Source organism: Cebus imitator, unplaced genomic scaffold (assembly GCF_001604975.1).
Source record: "Cebus imitator isolate Cc_AM_T3 unplaced genomic scaffold, Cebus_imitator-1.0 Scaffold53, whole genome shotgun sequence".
Taxonomy (NCBI): domain Eukaryota; kingdom Metazoa; phylum Chordata; class Mammalia; order Primates; family Cebidae; genus Cebus; species Cebus imitator.
The window spans coordinates 3,137,741-3,149,013 of NW_016107368.1; the positions used below are offsets into that span (position 1 = coordinate 3,137,741).

General features: G+C 52.4%; 1 protein-coding gene across 1 annotated transcript in view; it reads left to right on the forward strand.

Moving 5' to 3' along the window:
- Positions 1–5,965, forward strand: part of TUBB4A (tubulin beta 4A class IVa) — an 8,512-nt gene extending 2,547 nt beyond the window's left edge. Inside the window, exon 4 of the mRNA XM_017528296.2 lies at positions 4,110–5,965. Coding sequence (XP_017383785.1) covers positions 4,110–5,167 — 1,058 coding nt within the window. The 3' untranslated portion in view covers positions 5,168–5,965. The remainder of the gene's footprint in view (positions 1–4,109) is intronic.
- Positions 5,966–11,273: the final 5,308 nt, after the last annotated feature.

Genomic DNA, 11,273 nt, shown 5'->3' on the forward strand with positions numbered 1-11,273 from the left:
CCAGGAAAAGTAGAAGGGATTTTACAATGCTAACTGTTAGAATTCTGAGGTTTAAAGCCGTGAATATCTGTAAAGAATTTAGAACAATGCCTGACACAGAGGAAGAGGTAAATAAGCATTTGCTGTTGTTTTATTTTGAGACAGAGTCTCACTCTGTTGCCCAGGCTGAAGTGCAATGGCACGATCTCAGCTCACTGCAGCCTCTGCCTTCTGGGTTCAAGCGTTTCTCCTGCCTCAGCCTTCGGAGTAGCTGGGATTACAGGCACGCGCCACCAGGCCCAGCTAATTTTTGTATTTTTAGTAGAGGCGGGGTTTCACCCTATCAGTTAGGCTGGTTTGGAACTCATGACCTTGTGATCCACCCATCTTGACCTCCCAAAGTGTTGGGATTACAGGCGTGAGCCACCGCGCCCAGCCTGCTGTTGTTTTCATTACCATCACTATCTGCAGCCTAGAATGTGAGTGGGATCTGGACTTGCCAAAGGGCACTGAAGGGAGGAGAGATGTTTCAGAAGGAAACAGCATATGTGAAGACAGCGGGACATCCACACCCTGGGACAGTCCTTCCGGGAAAGCTTTCCAGCCTTGGCTGGCTACACGTCCCCGTCCTGGCCTCAGGCCCTGGCCTCACCCTCCTCTAGCACCCCGAGCATCTAAAGTGTGCTGAATACAGGGCCCTTTCTGCCTCTCTGAGTCTTTTCTGTAACTCTCCTCTTACTTCCATTTCACGGGTGAGAAAACAGAGACACAGAGACGTTAGGTCACATGCAGAAAGTCATACCACAAGCAAGTGGGGCAGCCAGGAACGAGGGGGTCTGACTACTAGGTCCACACTTTTATTTATTTTTTTTGAGACGGAGTCTTTTTTGCTCAGGCTGGAGTGCAGTGGTGCGATCTTGGTTCACTGCAACCTCCACCTTGTGGGTTCAAGCGATTCTCCTGCCTCAGCCTCCCAAGTAGCTGGGATTACAGGCACTTGACACCACGCCTGGCCAATTTTTTGTATTTTTAGTAGAAACAGTGTTTTGCCATGTTAGCCAGGCTGCTCTCGAACTCCTGACCTCAGGTGATCTGCCTGCCTCAGCCTCCCAAAATGCTAGGATTACCGGCATGAGCAACCACACCTGGCCCGAGTCCACACTTTTTATTTTTGAGACGGAGTTTTGCTCTGTCACCAGGCTGGAGTGAAGTGGTGAGATCTCAGCTCACTGCAACCTCTGCCTCCCGGGTTCAAGTGATGCCCCAGCCTCAGCCTCCCGAGTAAATGGGATTACAGGCACCGGCCACCACACCTGGCTAACTTTTTGTATTTTAGTTAGACACGGGGTTTCACCATGTTGGCCAGGATGATCTCGATCTCTTGACCTCCCAAGATGAATTGCCCACCTGGGCCTCCCAAAGTGCTGGGATTACAGGTGTGAGCCACCATGCTCAGCAGAGTCCACACTTTTATTTTTATTTATTTATTTATTTTAAAGACGGGGTTTCACCATGTTGGTCAGGCTGGTCTTGAACTCCCGACCTCAGGAGGGTCCAAAGTGCCTTGGATTACCAAAGTGCAAGGTCCCCCGCCTTGGCCTCCAAAGTGCTTGGATTACAGGCGTGAGCCACCGCACCCGGCCGAAAGTTTTTGTTTTGTTTTATTTTTTTAAATGAATGAGAGGTTCTTATGTTGCCCAGGTTGGCCTTGAACGCATAGCCTCACCTCCTCAAGCGCCAGGACAACTGGCCCGAGCCACCGCGGTTCCCAAGAGTCCACACTTTTAATGCTCCTCCCACCCCCGGGCCACCCAGAGGCCATAGAATCTCTTGGCCCAACTGCAAGCCCTCTGTGGTCCTCCTGAAATCGCTCACACCCTGCGGCCAATCTCATTTCACCTTGGTTTCACCCAGCCATTTCCCAAGGGCCTATGATGGGCCATGGCCACACACCTGCATTGTTATGTTTCAGAATCTTCCTACAGATCAGAGAGGGGAAGTCACTTGTCCAAGGTCACACAGCTTATCTTGTCAGTCCCAAGATTCCAGAGTCTAAACCACCAAGCTCGGGAGGAAGAGGGTGGGGGTTACCAGAGATGGCTTCTCTGAGGTTGCAGCATTGAGCTGAGACCTGAAAGAGGTGAGGAAAAAGTCACATGAATACCTGGAGGGAAAGCATTCTAAGCCTGGAGCAACCAGTGCAAAAGGACCCCGGGACAGGACCACACCTGGAAAGTTGGAGGATCAGCAAGGAGGCCCACGTGGCTGAAGCAGAGTGAGGGTGGGGATGAGGCAGGTTCGCAGGAACTTCTGGGCTGCAGGGATGATTTGGACTTTGGGAGCCGTGGAGGGCTGTAGGCAGAGGAGGGACAGGACCCGACTCAGGTGCCCTCTTCTGGGTACTGTGGAGAGGACAGACTCGGGGATGAGGGTGGGAGCCAGGGGACCAGGACAGAGGGGACTGAATGTATCCAGCAGGGTAACACTGGAGCTGGACCAAGGTGGAGACTGATGAGGGGCGGAGGAAACATTAGCTGTTCACAGTAATAGTGGCCAATATTAAGAAAACACAGGCCAGGCCAGGCATGGTGGCTCACGCCTGTAATCCCAGCACTTTGGAAGGCCAAGACGGGTGAATCACCTGAGGTCAGGAGTTCAAGATCAGCCTGGCCAACATGGTGAAACTCCATCTCTACAAAAATACAAAAATTATCTGGGCATGATGGCAGATGCCTGTAATCCCAGCTACTCGGGAGGCTGAGGCAGGAGAATCCCTTGAACCCGGGAGGCAGAGGTTGTAGTGAGCCAAGATCATGCCACTGCACTCTAGCCTGGGCAACAAAGCAAGACTCTGTCTCAAAAAAAAGGAAAAAAAAGAAAACACAGGCCAGTCATGGTGGCCCACGCCTATAATCCCAGCACTTTGGGAGGTCAAGGCAGGTAGATTGCTTGAGCTCGGGAGTGCAAGACCAGCCTGGGCAACATAACAAACCTCTACGAGAAAGAAATAAAAAATTAGCCAGACGTGGTAGCAATAAGCCTGTGAGTCCAGCTACTTCGGAGGCTGGGGCACGAGGATCACTTGAACCGCAGAGGTTGAGGCTACAGTGAGCCATGATTACACCACTGTACTCCAGACTGGGCAACATGGCAAGCCCCTGTTTGAAAATGATAATAATGTTAATTATGAATCCTTTTATTCTTGTTATTATTTATTAATTTTAGAGGCAGGGTCTCACTCTGTCTCCTGGGCTGGAGTGTGGCAGTGTGGTCATAGCTCACAAAGCCTCCAGCTCCCGGGCTCAGGCAATTCTGCCACCTCTGCCTGCGGAGTACTGGTATTACAGGCATGCCACCACCATGACTGGATAATTTTTTTTTTATTTTTATTTTGTAGAGTCAGGGTCTCACGATGTTGCCCAGGCTGGCCTCAAACTGCTGGGCTCAAGAAATCCTCCCACCTCGGCCTCCCAAAGTGGTGGGATTACAGGCATAAGTCATGTGCCCAGTCTTGATGCTGGGGACGTGTGTGTGCATGTGTGTGTTTTTGAGATGGAGTCTCACTCCATTGCCCAGGCTGGAGTGCAGTGGCTCAATCTCTGCCCACTGCAGCCTCTTCCTCCCTGGTTTAAGCAGTTCTCTTGCCGCAGCTTCCCAAGTGGCTAGGGACTACAGGCGCCTGCCATCATGCCTGGCTAATTGTTACTATTTTTTTTTTTTTAATTGGAGATGGAGGCTTGCTCTGTCACCAGGCTGGAGTGCAGTGGTGTGATCTTGACTCACTGCAACCTCCGCCTCCCAGATTCAAGCAGTTCTCCTGCCTCAGCCTCCCAAGTAGCTGGGACAACAGGCACACGCCACCACACCCAGCTAATTTTTGTATTTTTAGTAGAGACGGGGTTTCACCATGTTGGCCAGGCTGGTCTCGAACTCCTGACCTTGTGATCCACCTGCCTCAGCCTCCCAGAGTGCTGGGATTACAGGCATGAGCCACCATGCCTGGCCATTGTTATTATTTTTGATAGTTACTAGTATCCAACTACTAGAGGCCCTCCAGGTGGTGGAGAGATAGGGTCGAGGGTGGGGGCTCCCCATAACTGACCGTGTGTCCCCTCCCCTTCCCCCTCCAGGCCAATCTGGAGCCGGCAACAACTGGGCAAAGGGGCACTACACGGAGGGCGCGGAGCTGGTGGACGCCGTCCTGGACGTGGTCCGGAAGGAGGCCGAGAGCTGTGACTGTCTCCAGGGCTTCCAGCTGACCCACTCGCTGGGGGGCGGCACGGGGTCCGGGATGGGCACGCTGCTCATCAGTAAGATCCGGGAGGAGTTCCCAGACCGCATCATGAACACCTTCAGCGTGGTGCCCTCGCCCAAGGTGTCAGACACGGTGGTGGAGCCCTACAACGCCACGCTGTCTGTGCACCAGCTGGTGGAGAACACAGACGAGACCTACTGCATCGACAACGAGGCGCTCTACGACATCTGCTTCCGCACCCTCAAGCTGACCACCCCCACCTACGGGGACCTCAACCACCTGGTGTCGGCCACCATGAGCGGGGTCACCACCTGCCTGCGCTTCCCGGGCCAGCTCAACGCCGACCTGCGCAAGCTGGCAGTGAACATGGTGCCCTTCCCGCGCCTGCACTTCTTCATGCCCGGCTTTGCGCCCCTGACCAGCCGGGGCAGCCAGCAGTACCGGGCCCTGACGGTGCCCGAGCTCACCCAGCAGATGTTCGACGCCAAGAACATGATGGCCGCGTGCGACCCGCGCCACGGCCGCTACCTGACCGTGGCCGCCGTGTTCCGGGGCCGCATGTCCATGAAGGAGGTGGACGAGCAGATGCTGAGCGTGCAGAGCAAGAACAGCAGCTACTTCGTGGAGTGGATCCCCAACAACGTGAAGACGGCCGTGTGCGACATCCCGCCCCGTGGCCTGAAGATGGCCGCTACCTTCATCGGCAACAGCACGGCCATCCAGGAGCTGTTCAAGCGCATCTCCGAGCAGTTCACGGCCATGTTCCGGCGCAAGGCCTTCCTGCACTGGTACACGGGCGAGGGCATGGACGAGATGGAGTTCACCGAGGCCGAGAGCAACATGAACGACCTGGTGTCCGAGTACCAGCAGTACCAGGACGCCACGGCCGAGGAGGGCGAGTTCGAGGAGGAGGCCGAGGAGGAGGTGGCCTAGGCTGTTCCCATCGCTTCGCGTCTGTCCCCTCGAGGCTTCTGACCTTTGACCCCCCAGGCCCCCCATCTCTGACCCCTAGAGCCCCACTTCCCCTCCAAGCCTGACTCACCCCTGTTACTTCACCCTGACCCTAACAATGCCCTTGGAGCTCGCTTTACCTCTGGCTACTTCATCTCTGACCCTGGCTCCCTTGTGACCCTTGAGCCCTCATGTATCTTTGACTCCCTCAAGCTCTTCCAGCCTTGACATTCCCAGGAGGATCCCCGCTATCCCCCTTCTGACTCTGGAAACTGCGCCTTTAACTTTGTGGGCCATCCTTCACCCCGACCTCTGCTTCACCTTTGACCCCTGCCCCCCATGATTCCCATTTTACCTTTAGATCTATCAGTCCTGGTTGACATTTGACCCTTTCCTCTGCCCTTGCCTCACCTTTGACGCCCCCACCTGAGCCTCAGCTCCTACCTCTGGCACCGACTTCTCTTTGACCCCCTAGGAGTCTCAGTTGACCTCTAGACCTGTCAGTCCTGGTTTACACGGGACCCCTCCCTCCAAGCTGCACTTCACCTCTGACCTTGCCTCACCTTTCACCCCCCAGCAGCCCCAGCTCCTACCTCTGACCCCAGCTTCTCTGGCTCCCACAGGCTCCTGCATCCTCCTGCCTCACTCTCGCCAGTCCTGGCCGACCTTAGCTTATCTGGGGGAGAAAGAAGGCCTGGTGCCTGTGAGGGGGAGAGGTTGCCCCTGCCCTCCCTGGCTTCCCTGCCTCGCCCTCGCTAAATAAATGAATTGTCCTGAATGTTTCTGCCTAATTCCTGTTTTGTCTCATACAGCAAATGCAGGCTTTTCTCTACAGAATGGAAGAGGGAACCGATGACATCTCATCTCTGGGTAGGAGGTGTGCTGGGGAGGGGTCAGACGGGCCAGGCTAAGCCACCCACTAACCCAAATTGACTAAGCTATTTGCCCTCTCTGAGCCTCGGTTTTTCCCACCTGTAAAATGGGATCATGTGTTTTCCCCCAGGATCCCCCCACATCTGTTATAGGAATGGGGTCCCGATCCAGACGCCAAGAGAGGGCAAGAAAGAATTCAGCGCTAGTCTGTAAAGTGAAAGCACGTTTATTAAGAAGGTAAAGGGGCTGGGCGTGGTGGCTCACGCCTGTAATCCCAACACTTTGGGAGGCTGAGACGGGTGGATCACCTGAGGCCAGGAGTTCCAAACCAGCCTGGCCAACATGGCGAAACCCCTTCTCTACTAAAAATAAAAAAATTAGCCGGGCATGATGGCAGGCACCTGTAGTCCCAGGTACTTGGAAGGCTGAGGCAGGAGAATTGCTTGAACCTGGGAGGTGGAGGTGGCAGTGAGCTGAGATTGTGCCACTGTACTCCAGCCTGGGTGACAAAGCGAGACTCCGTCTCAAAAAAAAAGAATGTCTCCTCCATAGACCGAGCAGCCCTAAGGGCTGCCGGTTGCCCATTTTTATGGTTATTACTTGATGATATGCTAAACAAGGGGCGGATTATTCATGCCTCCCCTTTTTAGACTATACAAGGTAACTTCCTGATGTTGCCATGGCATTTGTACACTGTCATGGCACTGGTGGGAGTGTAGCTGTGAGGACGACCAGAGGTCACTCTCGTCACCATCTTAGTTTTGGTGGGCTTTGGCTGGCTTCTTTACTGCAACCTATTTTGTCAGCAAGGTCTTTCTGATCTGTATCAGAATTGTTCATGAGGCTTTGAGGAGATCTCAGGAGCATCGAGTGGGTGCTTGGTGGCAAAGGAGCTGCTGTTCTCTGTGTAGCATCTTGCAAATATAGAAGGCAGGAAGGAGAATCTCTAGGGAAGGGTGCCAGTGAGACCGCAGCCTGAGCTGACACCCAAGTGGCAATCCTGCCAGAGTAACCACACAGCTCACCCACATGAAGCTCTTCCATGTACCTGACTCATGCCTCATTTCATGCAAGCCTCACACCAACCCTGGAAGGCCTGAATTTCTAACCCCTTTCAAGCCAAGGTTTAGAGAGAAAAATGTGTATCAGAGAAAAAATAAAAAAGAAAAAATGTGTATCAGTTAGCTTTTGCTATGCAACAAACAATCCCCCAAAACTTAGTGGCTTAAGACGACAACAGATATTTATTTTGCTCCCAAATCTAATTTGAGCAAGGATTGGCGAGGCAGTTCATTCAGGCTCCCCGTGACATCAGCTAGAGCATCTCAGCTGGAGGCAGAGGGAGCTACATCCAAGTTGGCTCACAGCTGATTGGCCAGGTGGTGCCAATTATCAGCTGGGGGCTCAGAAGGAGTACAGAGAGCAATGCCTCTTCATTCTTCACCTTTCTCCTTATACAGAGGAGCTTCTGCTTGGTGACTCATAGTCTACTTGGGCTTCCTCATAGCATGGCTGCTGGGTTCACCCTGAACAAGCATCCCAAGAGAGGAGGACAGAAGTAAATGTAAAAGAAAAATGGATTGCGTTTTTATGAGCTACCTTCAGAAGTCATACAGTGTCACTTATTCAGGACTCACCATCAAGGCAGTCACTAAGACTTGTTCAGATTCAAAGGGATGAGGTATAGACTCCAACTCTTTTCTTTTTGAGACAGGATCTCACTCTGTCGCCCAAGCTAGAGTGCAGTGATGTGATCATGGCTCACTGAAACCTCAAACTCCTGGGCTCAGGCGATCCTCCCATCTCAGCCTCCAAACTAACTAGGAATACAGGCATGTGCCACCACATCTGGCTAATTATTGTTTGTTTTTAGTAGAGATTAGAGATAGGGTCTCACTTTGTTGCCCAGGCTAGTCTCCTGCCTCAGATTCCCAAAGTGCTGGGATTAAAGGCATGAGCCACCACACCTGGTCCACACTCCAGCTCTTTTGTTTGTTTTTAGAGAGAGTTTCACTCTTGTTGTCCGGGCTGGAGTGTAATGGTGCTATCTTGACTCACGGCAACCTCCGCCTCCTGGGTTCAAGCAATTCTCTTGCCTCAGCCTCCTGAGTAGCTGGGATTACAGGTGCCTGCCACCGACCCAGCTAATTTTTGTATTTCTAGTAGAGACAGGTTTCACCATGCTGACCAAGCTGGTCTCAAACTCCTGACCTCTGGTGATCTAGCCGCCTCAGCCTCCCAAAGTGCTGGGATTACAGGCATGTGCCACCATGCCCGGCCCACACTCCAGTTCTTGATAGTAGAGTAACAAGATTCTAGAAGAGCTTGTAGGATGAGCAATAGAGCCATGGCCATCTTTAGAAATTACAAATTTTTGGCCAGGTGCAGTGGCTCACTCTTGTAATCTCAAAATTTGGGGAGGCCAGGGCGGGCAGATTGCTTGATGCAATCTGGCAAAACCCTGTCTCCACAAAAAAAGTTTTTTTTTAATTAGCTGGGTATGGTGGTACACACCTGTAGCTCCAGCTACTCAGCAGGCCAAGGTGGGAGAATCACCCAGGCCCAGGAGGTCAAGGCTGCAGTGAGCTGAGCTGTGATTGTACCACTGCACTACAGCCTGAGTGACAGAGTGAGACTCTGTGAAGAAGTGAAAAAAGGAGAGGAGAGGGGAGAGGGGAGGGGAGGGGAGAGGGAAAAAAGTAAAGAAGGAAGTAAAAAAAAAAAGAAAGGAGGAAAGGAAGAAAGGCAGGCAGGCAGGAAAGAAGGGAGGCAGGAAGGCAGGAAGGCAAGAAGGAATTACTCCAGCCGGAGTTCCGTGTGGGGACCATTCCAGGTATTTTAATCAGAAAGGAACTTAATACAAGAATTGATGGTGCTTGCAAAGTCGTAGGAAGGCACTGAGAGAGTGGGCTGTAGGCTTCTGAAATTTTACTGTGCAAAAGAAATCAGAAGAACAACTCGCTAAAGCACAGCTTCTTCAGTCCCACCCCCTCACAGTTTCAGATTCAGTAAGTAGGTCCAGGGCGGGGCCTGAGACTTTGCATTTTTAACAAGCTCTCAGGAGATGCTAAAATGTGTGAATAAGACCACACGCTGAGCAGCCCCAGAATAGGTAGAACGCTCGTGACACCACGGAGCTGGGTCTCCAAGGAGAAGCTCCTCTGTATAAGGAGACAGGTGAAGAACGAAGAGGGAGTTACCAGAACCATGACCAGGAAATGGGTCCAAGAACCCAAATTCATGAAAACAAAATGTATAACTTCACAGCCCGCTTCTCAGCAAGACAGACACACACGCCCACACTACTGCCTCACTTCCACTTTCTGACTCTCTCATGAGCGATTCTCATTGGTGGAACCAATTCTGCATCCAGAAATGCAGCTGCAAAGCCACCTGGGAAATGTAGGGCTTGGGGGAGTTTTTTTCCAGCCTCTGCATCAGGAAGGCAAGCCAGGGTGAAGGGTAGCTGAGTGGGGGAGACCCTGAGAGCCAAACAGTAATGTCCATGATCTGTGATCCTGGGACCTACTGGAGGCAGGCTTCTCCAGGAGTGACGAAGCCTGGATGTGAGCCCCTGAGGCTGGGGCTGTCCTGCTTACCTCGGCCCAGGGGTCTAGAAATCACAGCCTCCCCAGGCTCAGCCCCATGTCTGAGAGGAGAGATGCCTCACAGAGCCTGGTCTCGAGGTCTCAGGCTAGACCACCAGACCCAGGCTGGAGCTCCAGCCTTCTGGCTAGGTCCCCCTGCAGCCAGTAATAAGGAGACGCATGAGGGAAACAGCCTGGACATCAGCCCACAGCAATGTCAGCGGGCCCAGCACAGCACAGCACTGGGTGGGATGCCAGAACGACAACGGACCTGAGTACCAGCATGGTGGGTAGACCTGGGCTGGGTTCCCCACTTAGCATCTTCCTTCCTTGCACAAGGCACTTAACTACTCAGAAGTGTGTGTGTGTAGGGGGCGTATTTATTTGTTTTTGTTTTGGGGTTTTTTATTATTTATTTTTATTTTGAGAAAGAGTTTCACTCGTCACCCAGGCTGCAGTCCAGTGGCGCGATCTCTGCTCGATGCAACCTCCGCCTCCCAGGTTCAAACAATTCTCCTGCCTCAGCCTCCCAAAGTGCTGGGATTAAAGAGCAAGCAACCACGTCAGGCCAGGTGTAGCTTTTAACCTGTTTCTGAGACAGAGCCTCACTCCGTTGCCTGGAGAGCAGGCATGGTCACGATTCACTGTAGCCTCTAACTCCTGGGCTCAAGGGATCCCCCCACCTCAGCCTCCTGAGTAGCTGGAACTACAGGTGTGTACCACCACACCCAGCTAATTTTTCTTTCTTTTTTTTTTTTTTTTTTTGAAGCGTAGTCTCACTCTGTCACCCATGCTGGAGTGCTATGGTGCAATCTCAGCTCACTGCAACCTCCACCTCCCAGGTTCAAGCAATTCTCCTGCCTCAGCCTCTGACTAGCTGGGATTATAAGCGTGCACCACTACATCTGGCTATTTTTGTGTTTTTAGTAGAGACGGGGTTTCACCATGTTGGCCAGTTTGGTCTTGAACTCCTGACCTCAGGTGATCCGCTCGCCTCAGCCTCCCAAAGTGACGGGATTACAGGCGTGAACCAATGCACCTGGCCTGCACCCAGCTATTTTTAGACGTTTTTTGTAGAGATGGGGGCTTAATATATTGCTCAGGCTGGTCTTGAACTTCTGACCTCAAGCAATCTTCCAGCCTCAGCCTCCCGAAGTCCTAGGATTACAGGCGAGAGCCACCGTGCCGGGCAAAGTTAAGAGTTTTAAGGTAAGAGGATTATGGCAAATTATCTGGGTGGGTCTGATACAATCACAAGTGTCTTTATAAGAGGGACGCAGAGGGTGGGAGTCAGAGAAGGGATGACAAAAGCAAGAGTCCAAGCTGGCGAGAGATTTGAAGGTAAATGCTACTGGCTCCGCCAGGCACCGTGGCTCACACCTGTAATCCCAGGATTTTGGGAGGCTGAAGCAGGAAGATTGCTTGAGCCCAGGAGTTTGAGACCAGCCTAGGCGACAGAGCAAGATCTTATCTCTATGAAAATTCTTCTAAGAAGTTACCTGGGTGTGTTGTCACATTCTTGTAGTCCTAGCTACTTGGGAGGCTGGGGTGGGGGGATCACGTGAGCCCAGGAGTTCAAGACTAGAGTGAGCTATGATCGCACCACTGCACTTTAACCAGGGCAACAG